Consider the following 20,710-nt stretch of genomic DNA (forward strand, 5'->3'; position numbering starts at 1 on the left):
TGAAAATTATCTCCCAACTTTTTAACTAGTAGACTTTCAGTGTTGTTCTTAACAATGATCACATGCTGCCTCTGTCGTCATCTTTAGATATGTCAGTTCTCTTTCGTTCTTAACTCTTAGTTTTACAACCCCCTTTTCAACGTGCAACCAACGATCACTTCGTTCAATTCCAAACCTCAAAAATCAAAACTCTTTATTTCGTTGACGTAAGAAGAGAACTGAACAACAGAGCAAGGAACAGAGTCGAACAAGGAAAAGAATAACTGTCCTAAACAGCTCAAATGACCACAGCTGTGAAGTTCCCAACAGCCAGGAAACGGTCTACGCTTTGACATTCTTCTCGAGAACTCTCTCAACTACTTGGTCCCTATCTCGTATCTGATCCTCTGTTAGAGGACTACATATTTTCGCTGGTGCTCCTGCTCTCTGTCTCTAGAGTACATGAAGTGCTGTCGTCCCTTGTTTGCCATACAACTTATCCAAGCAATGAACTTTTGAGGTACCCGAACACTGATCTTTTGTGCTACGAAAGGCACAAGCGCATGTGTTTCATCTACCTGTAGCTTCTGCTGAAATGCATCAAAATCAGATTCACAAAAATAATGATTTAGAAAATCCACACCCACAATCATATTTACACTAAGCTATAGAAGAGTTAAGAATGGGTTACCATAATGACGTTATTAAATTGCCTGAGACTGTAAGGCTCACCACCGCTGCACTACCAGCAATGATAATATGAAAGCGACCGCTGGTCTCACCCCACAACGTGGAGCATACCACCCAACTCCTACTCCCCCTTCATAGAATGAAATATCAAACGTCTGAATGTAGTCTGCTTAAAATCCTTGTATTTTGGGATGTATCACGCTTTCACTATGATATTAATGAGTCATAATTGGAATCCCACAATTCATCCAAATTCCAAGGTTTAACAGTTTGTGGAGGCGTTAATTGGAATGATCATGCAGGCTCAGTCATTGGTACAGTAGATGGCAAAATTTGGTTCATTGGAAGCAGACTGGGCACATGTCGTCAGCCTACAAAGGAGAGTGCTTACAAAACACTCGCGCGACCCGTCTAGGGGGAGACCGCACGGACATGCTGAAGTCAAGTTTCAGTTATCGCTATAAAACGTAATTACAAAGTTTTAAGATCCAGTATTAAACAAAGTATCTGGGAATATACTACAACTTCATAATTATCGCTCCCATTGCGATGGTGAAGATAAGAGTAGACAAATTACCACGCGAACATTGTCATTTAAGCGGTCGCTGAGCCCACGTTTCATACGCCAGTGGAACGAGAAATAGTATGCAGTGCATCTTCTGCCAGACACTTCACAGTGGCTAGCAGAATACGGATACAGAAGTAGCTCTGTGTGCCGCAAGTCAGCAAAATTTTCTGCTTTCTACGCAGAATTGTGGCTTATCCATAATGCACTATTGTTGTACCTACAGATCAATAACAAACATGAGATCCCTCAGTAGCAACAATAGTCTCATGGCGGCACCTGGTGCGACAATGTCTGTTGAATTTCTTTTTCTCCAGCCTTTCGGTTCTCATATTGTACTGATACATGTTAATCACTGATTTACGCTAGTTCTCAACCGCACCTAGTGAGTGTACTGACAAATGTAGGTCATGCAACTGACCCATGTTGAAATAAAAATATTTAGTTAAGCCTTCAATCAGTTTTCTCCGTTTAAAAAATACTGCTAATTTCCAAGTCATTTATCTCCTATTGTAGTGAATGTCTTACTAGTACTGCTCCATTTGTATTAGCAATATAATGCCTGATTAACCCTAATGTACATTTCTTAAATCTTAGAATTCTTCTTTTCTTTTCTTACAGAGCATTTCGTTGTCGAAGACATTTCAGTCCATCCTAAATCGCTGGGTGCAAGCGAGGTCAAACGTTACCTACTACAAAGTCGTGAAAGTCAATGCCAAGATAACCATCTGCTTTCCTTTCAACGTTTGCTTCGAAATACAGGATCCTTGGGGCCTATGCTGTCCCTTCTGAACCACAGAAACACAGTTAATGAAGCTTTTTTATTAGTGATGTCTGTGTTACCGGGTAGCATGTAGAACAGTGGACACAGATACATGTGAAACGATTTCGAGCCTACATAAAAATTTTTCATAAAGTTGCCACCACATAGACAACAACTGTGTTCATATATGATGAGACATTGAGAATATTTGTTCTAATATTTTTGGTTGTGGTAGTTCATACTTTTCTATGCTTTAGTACTGATTGCAAGGTTTGTAGTATGAAGCAGCTGCATTTTTTTCGTTCTTATATGACTAGGTGATAAACGTCGTATTTTTGTACAATTTACGTGTTTGATATTGTATACAGTAAAGTTATTTATACCAAAAATCACAATATATGGATATTCTACCATATTATTTACTTAACTGATTTCTGCCTAGATGATCATCAGTCAACCATTTATTATCTGAATATGGCCTTTATGCCGAAAACTGGTTACTGTAATAAAATTAATACCGTAGAAAACCTACATTTTTGTATTGTCGATTTAAAAATATGATTTTTTATCAAACGGCGAGGGAAGAATCAAATCACATATTACAGTTATTAAAAGTGAACGGAATGTTGCCGTAGTGGACATTTCAGTTATTTGATGGGACAAAATTGTAATGTGAAAAAGGTACAGACCGTTCATATAGTGTACCTGATAGTTTTAGCTTATAGTTTCATGTAACATGTAGAATTCAGACATCTTTATTATTCACATAATATTGTAGTACTTATTTTATCGTAACACCATTTGTGATGGTACTGACTTGGAATGTGTTCAGTCGTTTGAGTTACTTGTAACTTTCTTCTACGGAATTATATCCAAATTTCCTTACTAGTGTCTCTACTTGCAAATGTTCCTACTGACATAGCACCACAACAATGTTAAGGGCAATGTACATAGGCTAAATACTTGAAAAATATACAAAATGTCTAATGAGACTATATATCCATGGTTTTCTTATCCACAACTTGAGATTATGAACAAGAAACTATATCGCTCTTTTTAAACTTAAGTGGCTTATTTCTTGAGTTTCAATAAATTTTACTATAATGGTAATTAGAGGATACATCACGACCGTCTTAAGCTGTAGCTATGTGGTTAGTTATTCAAACCATTTTAATCCTTTTCTCGAAGAAAATTAATTTTGGAGACATTTTTAAATGGGACTGTTTTAGGTTAGTCTGTACTGTCCCTTGCTGATATCGAATGAAACAACAAATTTACTGTTACCATTCACTGTTCATTTATACCCACAATGCGTTTCACAAGACTTTATCTTTTCTGTAGCTCCAATGGATAGAGGTTAAACGCTACAGAGCTAAGTGTTTGTGTTGCTTAGTTTAACTCTTCATTACAATAATACTTTTAAAGATGTCTATTTCAATACACTATGTGTCTTGGTCTTCTAGTGTCCATGCACACACTCGAAAATTTTTTTAGAAAAAAAACGCACAAAGAAGTAAAAAAAAGAATGTGGCTCTACTTAGGAAAAATTAAAAATCCAGAAACTAGTCAAATATGTGCAATTTTATTTGCAGTGGTTTAGCCCCTGTGCCTTAGCTCACATATTTTATTAACTATCTGAGCAGGTCGAAAACAAGACTCTCTAGAAATTACGCAATAGATTTTCGTCCGAATTTTCATAGCCAAAAGATGAGCTGCAACTAGATCCATAGATATCAAACCGAACCACTGTGATGTCTATTTTTCAAACGAAAGATTTAATTGCTTGAAAGTAATCAGGATTGTTAAGAAAAACTTAATGATTAAAGAAAACATATTTCCGCAATTTCATAGCCGAACTAAGTGTCAGAATTTGACAAATGGGGTATCAAATTGACCAATATGAAGTATAGTTTTGTAAAAACGTTTTCATTGCTGAAAAATAATCAGGGTAATTAGGAAAAGCTTATTATTTATTTGAGAGAAACTTGAAATTGTTGTTGTCAGCTGCATGAATGAAGTGTCAAGAGGTTCATGTCTTCAAGGCTTAGCTGTTCTCTACATTAAAAAGTACATTAATATGGAAAATATACAATTCGTTCTTTCTAAAAAATAAAATAAGTATAAAATAATACCATAAATTTAAAATTCTCTCTTTTCTCTTGATCTGTGTACTGTTAACAATTTCAGAATTCCGATCAATATTTAAATATATTTTTCAAGCTTTCTGAACAAAACTTGAAAATGAAAAACATTGAGAATAAAAAAGCTCATATATTTTGTGAAATGATTCTTGTAGAAGTAGAAACCAAAACACGCTAGAGAAACATTTAACAACCTTACTTGCTGTAAATGGTTTCATGGATCATTCAAATGTTTCTCTAATCTGTTTTGTGTCTTACTTTTAGAAAAGTCATCCCGCAAGACACTTGACTTTTTTGTTCAAAATTGTTTTGTTATGGGGTGTTCATCCTTCTGGGTACCGGAAGGGAGTACACTGACTACGAGAATGAATCAATGGGAGCAAAGTTGTGACGACCTATTCTGGTCAAGAACGGGTGTCTCAATCACAATGTGTTCTGTAATCCACGTGCGGGATGTGTTTTTCTGTCCGCTGTGAAACCGATCTTTACGGGAGCGTAACAGATGTTCCGCGAACTGCCGCAACAACATCTGATGGCGGCTTTGCTATGATTACGTCTGCTCGCTTTCGAGGCGTAGGAGCAGCCCAGTCTGCAACTTAGGCAGCGGCGTATTCGTGTTTAGAGGAAAGAGAAAAACTAGGAGGCTCGTAGGTCTACGGTCAAGGGTGGATCTAGGTCTTTGATGAAATCCGTTGTGGAAATGTAAGTACCCGTCTAGTGAGACGTATACGATTACATAAGAAGTTATTTTGGCCAGAAGAACATCAGACGATGCTATACTATGTGATTTACATCGCATAACAATACAGTGATGTAAATTGCAGTACAATCAATAGAGATATCTAAAATTCTTGTACTTGGCAAATGCAATTTCGGCATGTCGAGCAGTATTTCGTATAACGTACTCTTAGAAATTTTATGGAAGGTGGTTGAATATTGACTAACAGTCATGACAATCGTCTAATAAGCATTATAAATTTATAAACACTGCATAGTTCAGAACAGATTTCTTCAGTGTGAAATGTAAAATAACAGAGTTATTGGTATTAATGCAGCAGTTTTTTAAAAATGGTTATTGTTGCTTTATCCTAACTGATTCTCTTCTATACAACTAACAAAATATTTAGTTCTTGCAGTATTTCTAATACAGTGAGGGCTCAGACAGCATTTCGGGGGTGCTAATACCCATACTGTCAGTACAAGCTAAGTCTCCGAAAAGCGTCGTGACTGACATGTATGACTTTAGTGACTACTTACGAAGTAGTTGTGTTAATTAATTATTTAATATACAATTACAGCCACAGTCGGTATAGATATGGTTATGAAATCAGTTACCCTAGTGTGCTCATAACGTGCTAGGGTCATGTTCACAAAGAATTTATTTTTGTGAGGATAAAAAGCCCTTTTTCTTCCGTACACCAGTTTATATTGCCAAAAAAGGAAAGTAAACTCGAATTAGAGATAACGATAGTGATGACATGTGTGCATTTGTCTGAAAGACAGAGTATCGGATTCGAGTTTTCTGAAAGTGGATTTAATTTCCCATGAGTATTTTTGTATAATCCGATGCATCAAAACGCCACATGCGCAGTAACTATTCTTTTGTACATCCATTTTCAAACGAGTAATAGAAGAACAGCTGATAAATATTTGCGAAGCAATAACTGACACCGTCGGCTGTCTATATTTATAATTCATTTAATTGAGACCGGTATCGGTGGTTCACTCCATCGTCCGAAGGTCCCTAGGCGCACAAAATAAAACAATAGCATCAACCATAAAAAATATTTACTGTTGACGAGATAGGTCTCCTTACCCTACTCCAGTTTTTGACTACGGAGTACGAAGTGGATGGAACGTCGGAGACAGTCAGATGTATCTTTGCATTAGCAAATCATATCTGCACAATATCGCTAGTTCTACTGTGTGATTCAAATGATTTAACTGCACTATACATGTTTTATTATACGTTTGTACTTAACTCTACACTAGCGCCCAGAAGTTAGTCATGAATACGAAAGGACAACAATGAAAAGAGAAAACGTGAGCAAAGATCCAACATCATCTATGGTTCCTGCTTGTTCGCTCTGCATGGGAAAGGAGTAATCCGTGCAGTGAAAAGCAGCGTAACCGAAAGATAGACACGAACAGTGAATGAGATCACTCATATCACAGTCCTGATTGTCCGTTCGTAGTGGGCAAAGGGTAATCGTTTGGTGAAGCTGACAACGTAATGACACAAATGAAATGAGAATTAAATGGACACCCTAGCTGCAAACAGGCGTTGATGCACTTCACTGGAGATATCTTGAAAATGTGTGCCCCGACCGGGACTCGAACCCAGGATCTCCTGCTTACATGCAGACGCTCTATCCATCTTAGCCACCGGGGGCACAGAGGATAGTGCGCCTGCAGGGACTTATCCCTTGCACGCTCCCCGTGAGACCCACATTCCCAACATGTCCACACCACTACATTCGTAGTTCGCCTAATAGATGTTTGCCCATTATTCTCATTACTTATGGCAGATTAATCTATCAAGTCCCGTACGAGTTAGGACGTAGCGTGTGCGTTCGCACAAGAAGGTCAATGGCTGGGAAGCCATATTTTAACTATATATGACGGTAACATCTGTTCCCGAAAGAACAGTTACCGTTGATGACCATGCAGCTTTGCTAAAAATTAAATAATAATTAAATGGACATCCTAGCTGCAAACAGGCGTTGATGTACTTCACTGGGGACATGTTGAAAATGTCCATTTAACTATCATTTCATTTCTAGCAAAGCTGAATGGTTATCAACGGTAACTGTTCTTACAGGAACGGATACTACCGTCATATATAATGCCACAAAGAGGCAATTGGGACCTTGCTTTGCAGGACAGAACACCCGGCCGCCTGTAAGCAGGCTTGACACAGGCCAAACTCTTAGTATCCTCGGATGCACCACAAACTGTCATTTCGAGGCTTAGGCGATGGTTTTGAGACGCAGGAGACGTTTGTCGTAGGTTAGTACACGGTCGACCAAGAATAACCACCGCACAGCTGGACCGATATCTGGCTGTTACTGCCAGACAAAATCGCAGTACACCTGCAAGACAATTGGCTGAAGAGTTTTCTGATGCCTCAGAAGTTGCTGTTTTTCGATAGACTATGTACTCGAGGCTCAGAACAGCCAGAAAAGAGACGGGCCCGTGTATTGTGGGGTCGGCAACATCAAAATTACACCATGAACGAACAGAGGAATGTGCTCTTTACGTATGACCCCCGCTTCAGGTTGTAAAATGATCCTCGGTGCACGTTACTCGGCAGAGAATCTGGTAGCCAATACAGTCCCAGGAACACCGTGGAAAGAGACCGGTTTGGTGGTGATGGCGTCTTGGTGCGGGGAGGCGTCAAGTACAATAGCCGTACGGAGCTGCACATCTTCGTTGGTCGTGGGAGGAATGCTTTAAACGCCCAGAGATACAGAGAAGTGCAGTTCTCGAAGTCTTCTTATTCACGGATGATAACGCCCGTTCCCATCGAGATGCTCTGGTGTATGAATTGCTTAAAGGTAAAAATATCTGTCGCATGGAATGGCCTGCAACGTATCCAGGTCTGAGTCCTGTAGGCTACGCCAGGACGCATTAGGGAGACGAACTCCATTCCTCCAGTCTCCACCGAGGACACTTCCAGACTTCCGCACCGCTCTTGCTGAGGTATGAAAGATCTTCAACCATCTCATAGAGATGTGTGTGGCTGTTAGGGGTAACCATATTCCCTATTACAAGCTTCTCTTTTGTAGAAGGGATTTCCCAGTTGTGTTGTTTTCTTACAAATCTTTATCTTGGTTATTGGAACTTATCTGACTCTGTATTTTGGAAACTGTTCTATGCCAAATGGCTTGTGATTAAGCTTTAGTTTGTTCAGTAATTCTTCCGACATCCTGGTAAGACAATATATTTGCGTAACTGTGGCGAACTTTTCGACTCTAATGTATACGACAGAATGCTTCTACCGGGCAACAAACCTGTTGGTTTAGTCACATGGTTTTCAACAATAAATATCAGTGTTACAATCGGACGGAATTCGTAATTATTGTTCTTTTATGGTTTTAGGGTTGTGCTGCTAACACCAATAGATGTAATTTCATTTGGTTAAGTCCAATATTAGCTAACGTTCCTTTTTTCATAGTTACCATTGACATTATGGTGTTACTTTTTGATGCTAATGTTAAATGTTCTGAATCTACGGGTCTGATGGTGGAGCGAATCATAGAAACCAATTGCAATAATTTAATAAATCTGTACTAACATATAAAGACAAGTCGTAATTTAATATTGTTACCAAAAACCGATGCACTTGAGATTTTAATACGATGCTATAATTAACTTTCGGACGGACGTCGTGTACACATTATTTAAATACAAACAAAATATAAATAAATGTATAAAACCTATATTTCTACATTAAAACAAGTCGTAGTGTAACGTTGTTATCAAAAATTTTGAAAAGTTCTTGACCGATTTACTCCAAAATTTTACACAATACTACGATAAACTTTCGAACGGATGTAGGCTACACCTTTCTTAACATATATAGTGTACTTGTACATATATAATATACAAATGTTAAGAATTATCCGCAAAAATCTCGGAAAGTTCTTGAGAGACTTACCACAAAACTTTACATGATACCCTAATAATTGTACACGGACAAATGTGTATTACTTGCACTATCAGTTATGACTGAGAATTCTGGCTGCTAGCCTTTCCTACATGTTATTTTTTAAATCTTTCAAAATACTTATCTGTGAAGCATGTGTCGTACGCCTAGTATCTTCTGGGCTAAGTTCTTTGTGTTTCGTTTCTAACTGCTTTGCTCTTTGAATGTCTTTAGTTACTTCAGCACGTCAAGACGTTAGCTAACACAATCACTTCCCATTAATACAAATCCGTGAGCTTTGTCTGTTATTCGTACTGAAAAAAGCTACAACTTTTTAAATAGTTGTAGTGCTCTCCATATTAGTAATTCTGTTCATTATAATATGTACTGCGATTTGAGTTATGACACGAACGAATCAACGATTAAAAGGTGATACTGTGATATTGAATAATCTAGAAACGACACCATGTATCTTCCATGAGGAACTAACCTGAAAAATAATGCAGTGTGGAACGCAAACAACATACAGAGAACGATGTAAAGAAAAAAATCCTGAATAATATTTTATTGGTGACCATAACGCACTGTCAATGGAAACGTGTTATCAATTATTTCTACTAAACAATCCGAGCTGCTGAGCATCAGCCCCTTAAGATTTTTCAGTGATATAAATGATAAAAAGACTCCTAAATCTATCTTATGAACACCGTGGAATTAAACCGAAACATATTTTACTCGAATTTTTATACGAGGAGGATGTATGCACATAAAGGCTATCAGTCTTGACGAACACACGTTTTCCGGAACAGGATATAAAAGTATTATTATAAACTTGTCTGTGCTGCATCATTACAATACTACACGTAGAAGTTCGGGATTAATGAAACAGAGTTCGGTTGAGTAACGTATTCCTGTTAAGGTAGTTTATAAAATTTATTAGTTTTTGAAAACAATACTGATACAGTGTACTGTTATAGATTTATTCGGGCTGTGAGTCACAATTACATTACTTTCTATGCTGGACAGTAGTTTAAAAAACATGAAGGATGCAAACGCTTACAAGTATATTAACATCGTAAAGATGGAAATTTAGGTCATTTTTATCATCACTGTTCACGCACTCACATATGTCCGCTTACCTACGGTTTTTCCAAGCTAGTAATATTTTCTCAATATTTGCGCTTTGATTACAGAGGTCGCGCTCACTGCTGCTTATTACAGACGGAGTCAGCAGTGGACTACCACTAGCTGAGTTGTAGAAAGGAGCTTCCAGTTACGATAAACGACATTGTTATCAAGGGGCGTATTCTTGAAGGATAGCAACTGATGTTATGGATGTAGCTCAGTGCTGACACAGACTGCAGAAGTCTGTACGCACATGCTGAAGTCTTATGCTGTCCTGTCAAAGTAGCCAATTTACGTAGACATCTGACAGCGTTTGACGCTTCTGGTCCGCAGTGTTATTCAATTACATTACTTAGAAAGAAAATGAAGGCAGGAGGATTGGAGTTAAGAGTCCTGTCGACGTCGAAATCATTAGATTTAGCACCGGCTCAGTACAACTGTGACCAGATTGTGAATCTGCCGTGGTTACTTTAAATGAATCACTCTGGCATTGGTATGAAGCTATTTAAAGAAACAACGTAAAACCTAAATCATCATTGTTATTCAAGGCTCTGAAACCTGCTCCTTGTGAATGAGAGCTCAATCCTCAGCATGACGCGGGGGGCGGAAGTGGGGTGTTCTGTAACCATGGCGTCTGTTTACTCACCGGCTAAATTCCGCAAAAGATTGTTATATTTTACTAAGTTTGTGGGTAGAGATATGCGTCACAGAAAGAGATGGTCATACTGACCTATATGCTCAATGAACATGTTGGGAAAACGATAAATTGTCACCAGTGATGTATGTCTGTGTCAGTAGTCGCAGTCAAGAAAAGTCAGAGAAGAAGTGCCAGACTGTGTCATTAAAGTGTGGGAGCAGGGGAGAAAGTACTGCGGGAGATCGCCGCAAACAGGAACCATAAAGAAGAAATATGGGCGACCTAAGTAACCGAGAGATCAGCTCTTATTAAGAAGTCCTTCAGAATTTACAGCTGCGGCAGCGGAAGAAAGAAAGTTTTGAATACATGCATATGCAGTCGGAATTAAGAAAGGCAAGCTGTCACGAAATGGTAATAAGAATTCTGATAACCGATATTTTTCATCTTTTTCCTTCGCCCGACGGGTCAGAGAGAGTAGATCTCTGATGCAGAAGCTGAGTGGAATACCTGTCGACGAGTGGTGCATCAGGAATGCAATGGGAAGTGTTTATTGATCAACATTTGGTTAGTAATTTAATTAATTATTACTGTTCACCAAAAACTAACTAATATATTTCTGTAATTTATTTATTATTATGGTTCAATGCAATCTTCGAATGAGAGGTCTATGACCACAAACGGTAACGCGTGAATGATAACCTTAAAAAGTCAGCATTGCAGCAAAACACAAATTCGATTTGTGGATAATGACTCATGAAAAATATCTCATCGTGTAACAGTATACAACGTTACACATCTACTTTAAGTTTTCTTGTTGCCTGATATCGATTTCTTGTATTCTATTAGCTGACCGCCTGGATCGTTTCTGACGAGTAATGAATTACATGGAAAAAATTGTTACTTAAATATTGTAAAATGAAGTAGTTTCACGCAATGATTATTCTCGTTTACTTAATTTTCCGTTATTCAGGTTTCCAGTTTCTTCTACGAGTAAGTACACCAGAAGACTTTTTCAGTGGTATGACTGAGTCAGTTCGAACTCATGCGAATTGATAACCGATAGTACTTCGTTAATGAAACATTGATGTTATTAATAATTTAAAATTCAGATCCAAAGTGAACGTCTGCTGTGACTTAACTTTCTCCGGGTGAGGAGAAGAGATTGTGCAACAGAAAAGTGTAAGGTAGTGCAGTGAGATTGAAAATCATTCCGGATGAAGAGTCAGCACCCATACCTGCATTTACAATAAAAGGTCTATTTTAACTATCGTAATTCTCTTTTTAATCACATTTACACTTCTACAGCCATTTAATTATTAGAAAATGCCGAAATTATTATACAGAATTTTGCAATAGTAACTGGTCGCATCCCAAGTATGTTTAATTTAGTAGCGTGATGGGATGAGAGGTACATATCATATTGTTGCACACACACTTGGTATCGATTAAACCGTGGTTTCCACATTTGCTGTACAGGCATATTCTGATTCAGACACATATACAGTAGAATGTCTTGAGGCCTCTTGATAAGTTAATGAATCAGACCATGGAGGTGATGAGGTGGCTTTGGAGCAGCATGGTGGGCGGTGCGGGTAGCTGCCAGGGGCAGTCCAGGGTAAGATGGCTGTCAAAATTAAGACTTTATGTTACGCAGACTTTTGCACTATCTCGATGCAGGGTAGTGAGCACACTCCCAACGCCGCGTGAGGAGGGTCACGTGGTCGGTTAGACCACCAGCTAACGCCTCGTCGACTGGCTGCAACGCGCGGGTCCGTGACTGCTGACGTCAGTGCCCAGTATGCGACACGCGACCTGGCTACGTGAATCGCGCCACAAACACCCGGCGTCGATAGCAGCCAGGATTCTTGCGGCAGTACCGTGAGGGGTGCTGGCGGAAGCTGTGGCGCCACTCGTTCCGGCACTGGCGAAGGCGGCTGCCGGGCCTGTGTCGTGACCTGCTGTCACCCTGGGCAGGAGTCAGGCTTGCTGAAGGGGTGGGCCTGGCATAGCCCTGTTACGCTGCGGCCCAGAGTCCGAAAGGTGGACTTAGTGTACCGAGGAAACTAAAGAAATGGATGTCCTAACTCGTCACTGCTGCTGGTGGCTCCACATTGTCTCCTCCCACTTCCTCGCCTTAGTAGTACTGCTGGGCTGCCAAAGTTTCTGCTAAATAATGGTAAGTAATCACACAATGTAGGCTTTCACGGCCGGTGTTGTCTTCAGTTGAAACTTCCGGGTTGAGAGGCTGTGGTCGATGCATAAAATTTCCACCAAACGTTTCGTCTCCATCTGCGGGACACGTCTTCTGAGGTCGGGCAGTAGCCGGACGACCTCAGAAGATGTCTCCCGCAGATGGAGACGATACGTTAGGTGGAAATTTTATATATCGAGCACGGCCTCTCAGCCCGGAAGTTTCAACTGAAGATAATGGTAACTGTTTATAAAGCACCACATACAGTCACGTTCTTGACAGCACTGCTGAAGACTATCTGTAGAGAAATCCCATTGCCTGTTCTGCTAGAAACTTCCTTTACTACTCTGCTGGCAGGTTTTGTAGAGCACTCTGGCCCATCTCACAAGACAGGGAGTGAGACAGGCTTGTAGTCTCTCCCCGGTGTTATTCAATCTGTATATTGAGCAAGCAGTAAAGGAAACAAAAGAAAAATTTGGAGTAGGTATTAAAATTCATGGAGAAGAAATAAAAACTTTGAGGTTCGCTGATGACATCGTAATTCTGTCAGAGACAGCAAAGGACTTGGAAGAGCAGTTGAACGGAATGGATAGTGTCTTGAAAGGAGGATATAAAATGAACATCAACAAAAGCAAAACGAGGATAATGGGATGTAGTCGAATTAAGTCGGGTGATGCTGAAGGAATTAGATTAGGAAATGAGGCACTTAAAGTAGTAAAGGAGTTTTGCCATTTGGGGAGCAAAATAACTGATGATGGCCAAAGCAGAGAGGATATAAAATGTAGACTGACAATGACAAGGAAAGCATTTCTGAAGAAGAGAAATTTGTTAACATCGAGTATAGACTTAAGTGTGAGGAAGTCGTTTCTGAAAGTATTTGTATGGAGTGTAGCCATGTATGGTAGTGGAACATGGACGATAAATAGTTTGGACAAGAAGAGAATAGAAGCTTTCGAAATGTGGTGCTACAGAAGAATGATGAAGATTAAATGGGTAGATCACATAACTAATAAGGAAGTATATTCAAGGATTGGGGAGAAGAGATGTTTGTGGCACAACTTGACCAGAAGAAGGGATCGGTTGGTAGGACATGAGGTATCAAGGGATCACCAATTTAGTACTGGAGGGCAGCGTGGAGGGTAAAAATAGTAGAGGGGGACCAAGAGATGAATACACTAAGCAGATTCAGAAGGACGTAGGCTGCAGTAGGTACTGGGAGATGACGAAGCTTGCACAGGATAGAGTAGCATGGAGAGCTGCATCAAACCAGTCTCAGGACTGAAGACCACAACAACAACAACAACATCCCTTTCTTCTCTTCCACCAGTACCTCTCATTCACACCTCAGTTTGTCGCCCTACACTCTCAATGACCAGGTAGCACATAGCCATGTGCCTCTCTCAGGACTTCCCCCAGAGGCCCTAACGTAGTTTCCTTGCACAACATACTATCATACATGCTCAACTGTGGTGCGTCCTATACAGCTTGCAGTCACCATCAGCATTCTGCACTGCTTGCCATTGAGCAAGGCTACCTTTATGCTCAAGCATTTGAATTTCCTTGTCTCTTCCTTGGCTTATGCACCACTTCACAATGAGCTCACTGAGTCTTAACGCCCATCTCGTTAGTCTCCTTCAAATTTCTTCCCGTACGTTGTAGTAGAATACTTCTTTTCAGCTCTGTTATATTGTCTCAATGCCCAAGCCCTAGGATGCTTCTCACCTTTGACCTCTAGACTCAAAAAACACCACCAAAGCGTGGTTAGAGTGTTACACAATAATATGAACTCCTTCTAAAAACCCAGAAAAATCTAAACTGGACTTCATGTTAAGCTTCTTTCAGCTCTCTGAACATGGCCAGACAATGTTCCCTCCAAACAGATTTTGCGCACTTTCTAAATAGCTGTGTCGGTGTTGATGCTATATCAGTAAACCCGCATAGGAATATCATATTTTTTTCAATCATCAGTCTTCTGACTGGTTTGATGTAGCATGCCACGAATTCCTCTCCAGTGCCAACCTTTTAATCTCAGAATAGCACTTTCAGTATACGTCCTCAGTTATTTGCTCGTTGAATTCCAATCTCTGTCTTCCTCTACAGTTTTTGCTCTCTACAGCTCCCTCTGGTACCATAGAAATCTTTTGCCGATGTCATAACAGATGTCCTATCATCCTGTCCCTTCTCCTTGTCAGTGTCTTCCACATATTCCTTTCCTCTCCGATTCTGAGCAATACCTCCTCATTCCTCACCTTATTAGTCCACCTAACTCTCAACATTCGTCTGTAGCACTACGTCTCAAATGCTTCGATTGTCTTCTGTCCTGGTTCATGTTGCACTACCATACAGTGACGTACACCAAACTTACATTTTCAGAAATTTCTTCCTCAAATTAAAGCCTATAGTTGATGCTAGTCGACTTCGCTTGGCCAGGAATGACCTTCTTGCCAGTGCTAGCTTGCTTATGACGTCCTCCTTGCTCCGACCGTCGTTTGTTTTTTTTGCTGCCTAGGTAGTAAAATTCCTTAACTTCATCTACTTCATGACCATCATTCCTTCATTTCCCCTACTTTGCATTACTTTCGTCTTTATTCGACTCACTCACACTCCATATTCTGTACTCATTAGTCTGTTCATTCCATTCTGGAGATCATGTAATTTTTCTTCACTTGTCATCGGCAAATCGTATAATTGGTATCCATTCTCCTTGAATTTTAATTCCATTTACGAACATTTTTTTTACTTCCATTATTGCTACAGTAGGGGGGGGGGGCGGAAAGACTACATCCCTGTCTTACCCCATTTTAATTCGATAACTTCGTTCTTTGTCGTTCATTGTTATTATTCCATCTTGGCTTTTGTACATGTTGTACATTATCCGTCTCTCTGTAGCTTACCACTATTTCTCTTAGAATTACGAACATCTTGCACCGTTTTACATTGTCGGACGCTTTTTCCAGATCTTGATTATTTTAGTCTAACTACCATTATAAACCGCAAAGACAGAATTGCCTCTCTGGTACCTTTACTTTTCCCAAAGCCAAACTGAGCGTCATGTAACATACCCCCAGTTTTATTTTCCATTCTTATGTATATTATTCTTGTAAGCAACTTGGATGTATGCAGCTGACTGTGTGATAGTCCTCGCACTTGTCAGCTCTTGGGACCCTTGTAATTGTGTTAATAATATTTTCCCGAAAGTCAGGTGGCATGTCGCCAGGCCCATACATTCTACACACAAATGGGTATAGTTATTTTGTTGCCACTTTCCCCACTGATTTTAGAAATTCTGATGGGATGTTATCAACCACTTCTGCCTTATTTGATCTTAAGTCCTCCAAAGCTCTCTTAAATTCTGATTCTAATACTGGATCGCTTATCTCCTCTAAATCGACTTTCTTTTTGGGGGGGGGGGGGGGGGGGTCATCAGTCTACTGACTGGTTTGATGCGGCCCGCCACGAATTCCCCCCCCCCCCCCCCCCCCCTGTGCTAACCTCTTCATCTCAGAGTAGCACTTGCAACCTACGTCCTCAATTATTTGCTTGACGTATTCCAATCTCTGTCTTCCTCTACAGTTTTTACCTTCTACAGCTACCTCTAGTAGCATGGAAGTCATTCCCTCATGTCTTAGCAGATTCCTATCATCCTGTCCCTTCTCCTTATCAGTGTTTTCCACATATTCCTTTCCTCTCCGATTCTGCGTAGATCCTCCTCATTCTTTACCTTATCAGTCCACCTAATTTTCATCACTCGTCTATAGCACCACATCTCAAATGCTTCGGTTCTCTTCTGTTCCGGTTTTCCCACAGTCCATGTTTCACTACCACACAATGCTGTACTCCAGACGTACATCCTCAGAAATTTCTTCCTCAAATTAAGGCCGGTATTTGATATTAGTAGACTTCTCTTGGCCAGAAATGCCTTTTTTGCCATAGCCAGTCTGCTTTTGATGTCTTCCTTGCTCCGTCCGACATTGGTTATTTTACTACCTAGGTAGCAGAATTCCTTAACTTCATTGACTTCGTGACCATCAATCCTGATGTTACGTTTCTCGCTGTTCTCATTTCTCCTACTTCTCATTACCTTCGTCTTTCTTCGATTTACTCTCAAACCGTACTGTGTACTCATTAGACTGTTCATTCCGTTCAGCAGATCATTTAATTCTTCTTCACTTTCACTCAGGATAGCAATGTCATCAGCGAATCGTATCATTGATATCCTTTCACCTTGTGTTTTAATTCCACTCCTGAACCTTTCTTTTATTTCAATCATTGCTTCCTCGATGTACAGATTGAAGAGTAGGGGCGAAAGGCTACAGCCTTGTCTTACTCCCTTCTTAATACGAGCACTTCGTTCTTGATCGTCCACTCTTATTATTCCCTCTTGGTTGTTGTACATATTGTATATGACCCGTCTCTCCCTATAGCTTACCCCTACTTTTTTCAGAATCTCGAACAGCTTGCACCATTTTATATTGTCGAACGCTTTTTCCAGGTCGACAAATCCTATGAACGTGTCTTGATTTTTCTTCAGCCTTGCTTCCATTATTAGCCGTAACGTCAGAATTGCCTCTCTCATGCCTTTACTTTTCCTAAAACCAAACTGATCGTCACCTAGCGCATTTTCAATTTTCTTTTCCATTCTTCTGTATATTATTCTTGTAAGCAGCTTCGATGCAAGAGCTGTTAAGCTGATTGTGCGATAATTCTCGCACTTGTCAGCTCTTGCCGTCTTCGGAATTGTGTGGATGATGCTTTTCCGAAAGTCAGATGGTATGTCGCCAGACACATATATTCTACACACCAACGTGAATAGTCGTTTTGTTGCCACTTCTCCTAATGATTTTAGAAATTCTGATTGAACGTTATCTACCCCTTCTGCCGTATTTGACCGTAAGTCCTCCAAAGCTCTTTCAAATTCCGATTCTAATACTGGATACCCTATCTCTTCTAAATCGACCCCTGTTTCTTCTTCTATCACATCAGACAAATCAATGTATTCTTTCCACCTATCTGCTCTCTCCTCTGCATTTAACAGTGGAATACCCGTTGCACTCTTAATGTTACCACCGTTGCTTTTAATGACACCAAAGGTTGTTTTGACTTTCCTGTATGCTGAGTCTGTCCTTCCGACAATCATATCTTTTATTACATCAGACAAATCTTATCCATCACAGAGGCGCTCAATGTATTCTTCCCTCCTGTCCGCTGTGCATTTAGCAGTTAAATTCCCGTTGCACTCTTAATGTTACCACACTTGCTTTTTATTTTACCGAAGGCTATTTTGACTTTTCTGTATGCTGAATCAGTCCTTCTGGCAATCATTTCTTTTTCGATTTTTTCACATTTACTTTGCAGCCATTTCGTCTTAGCTTGCTTGCACTTGCTATTTATTTAATTCCTCAGCGACTTGTATTTCTGTATTCCTGAATTTGCACGAACGTTTTTGTACTTCCTTCTTTCATCGATCAATTGCAATATTTCTTCTGTTATCCATGGTTTCTCCGTAGTTATCTTCTTTGTGCCTGATTTTGGATTGCGCCGTTTTGCCATACCCCATACACTTTCGCCACTGCGGTACGCAAACAGTTTACAGACTAACTTGTTTCGGAAATGCTTCTACCCTTGACCCGAAAGCCAATGACTATGCCGTTCTGGGCATCAAATGAAAGTCTCCGTTTTCGCATCAGGAGAACGTCTGCACTGTTTTCCTTGTCCCCCAACACGCTATGTATACCTTCCACTACTAGTGCTGCCATCTGCTGCCTGTGAGTGGTTATTGCACCTAGACGTCAGACATACGCTTTCGTCACATTAATGTGGACCGTGTAAAATCATTAAGGCTTTCTCTACCACAACGAACAGGTGAAACTATCAGTCATTCCCATTGGCTGTGTTGGATTTTAACAGTTTAACTTTAGTTTGTTTCTCACGCTAGGTTACGTTGATTTCCGTCCAGTAACGTCACTAATACTCCGACCAATAAGGAGTACTGTAAATCCGGTAAAAATCCTTCTATTCTGTAATTAAATCAGCAATTGATCTTTCCTGCTTACAATTACGGATATTGATTACCTTTTAAAAACAGTTTTAGATAGCGGTAATTCTTTGGTTGTCCTACCCTCAGTGCTAACTTCTACGAATGCAGTCGACTCTACGCTGTGATAACTTGTGCCGCACACAGTTATAAAAAAAAATGAATTCATAAAGTAGTCTGTAGTGGATGAAGTCCAATTACAATGTTTATTGATTTAAAAAAATGTGATTCACTTGGAAAGAACAGATCTCGTTTGACAGGAGTGCTTGGCCACGAGTGAACCAATGTCAGGAATCTTCCTCAACTGTACCTACAAACAAAAACCAGAAACTCATACCATGAAACTGAACAACGTCACCACCGGGTGCTCTTTTAAATTGCTATTTATTTATAATCAAGATGTGCATGTGTCTCACGTTATAATATCTACGAATCTACTACTGTCAATTGCGTACATCACATACAAAATCGACACAAGTGCAATCATTTATAACACAATTTACACACAAAAAATTTTCATTGATTTTAACTATACACACGAAAGCCTAAATTTCTGGTAGGTTACGTATTGTAGTCTTCAGCAGCTGACTAAACTTTGAATAGCATCTGAGTGAGACTTTTAGAAAACATACAAAAATGTACTCACAGAGTACTCTATATTCAGTCAACTAACGGTATATGACTCTGGTGCGTCATTTAAACTTCACTTACGAAACAAGGTTAATTACCTTCAGTTTAATTTAGTTTGTTTGAAGTCAGTGACGTATTTAATTCAAACTGAATACCACATTTTCAAGTTTTGTGATGCCCAAGTATTTCTACTTACTATTTCCTTACTGGAAATGGAGAGATGGGAAGCGCCTCTGTCGTCACGCTATGCAGTTGGCGTTATATTCCATTTCCAAATAGGAAACTGCATTTTATGTGATTTCATTTTAAAACTGTTATGAATAACATGCGAAAAATTGGAAAATATTTGCTAAGATTTTTGGCAGAACATCTGCAAAGAAAAACTCTGAATTTTTAAAAGGAGACTGCGTTCTGCGTATAACTAGAATTTAATGCAGGTACTAACGATCTTCTTTCAACGTATAATTTTCAGTCCCAAATGTTCAAGTTATAATAAAACAGTGTTATTCAACATGTACGTAGTGTGTTGTTCAGAACTGAAGTATTTATTGTCGAAATGGGCTTTCGGAGCCGACGGCCCACTCGTGTACCCTTGATGACTGCACGACACAAAGCTTTACGCCTCGCCTGGGCCCGTCAACACCAACATTGGACTATTTATGACTGGAAACATGTTGCCTGGTCGGACGAGTCCCATTTCAAATTGTATCGATCGGATGGACGTGTACGGGTATGGAGGCAGCCTCATGAATCCATAGGCCCTGTATGTTAGCAACGGACTGTTCAAGCTGGTGGAGATTCTGCAATGGGGTGGGGCGTGTGCCGTTGGAATGAAATGGGACCCCTGATACGTCTAGACACGATTCTAACAGGTGACACATACATAAGCATCTTGTCTGATCCCTTGCATCCATTCATGTCCATTGTGCATTCCGACGGATTTGGGTAGTTCCAGCAGGGCAATGCGACACCTTACACCTCTATAATCACCACAGAGAGGACCCAGGAACAATTTTCTGAAGTTAAACACTTCCTCTGGCCACCAGACTCCCCAGACATGAACATTTCTGAGAATATCTGGGATGCCTTGCAACGTGCTGTTCAGAAGAGACCTCGAACCCCTTCGTAGTCTTACGGATTTATGGACAGCCATACAGGATTGATGCTGTCGGTTCCCTCCAGCACTACTTCAGACATTAGTCGAGTCCATGCCAAGTCCTGTTGCGGCAGTTATGCGTGTTCGCGGGGCTCTACACGATATTAGGCAGGTGTATCAGTGTCTTTGGCTCTTCAGTGTATTCTTCTAG

General features: G+C 40.0%; 1 protein-coding gene across 2 annotated transcripts in view; it reads left to right on the forward strand.

The window, feature by feature from the left end:
• LOC126303359 (uncharacterized) overlaps positions 1–2,882 on the forward strand; it is a 36,302-nt gene extending 33,420 nt beyond the window's left edge. For both annotated transcript variants that reach the window (XM_049991786.1, XM_049991788.1), the window contains exon 4: positions 1,856–2,882. In XM_049991786.1, coding sequence (XP_049847743.1) covers positions 1,856–2,026 — 171 coding nt within the window. In that variant the 3' untranslated portion in view covers positions 2,027–2,882. The remainder of the gene's footprint in view (positions 1–1,855) is intronic.
• Positions 2,883–20,710: the final 17,828 nt, after the last annotated feature.

This window comes from Schistocerca gregaria, chromosome 1, assembly GCF_023897955.1.
Source record: "Schistocerca gregaria isolate iqSchGreg1 chromosome 1, iqSchGreg1.2, whole genome shotgun sequence".
NCBI classification, from domain to species: domain Eukaryota; kingdom Metazoa; phylum Arthropoda; class Insecta; order Orthoptera; family Acrididae; genus Schistocerca; species Schistocerca gregaria.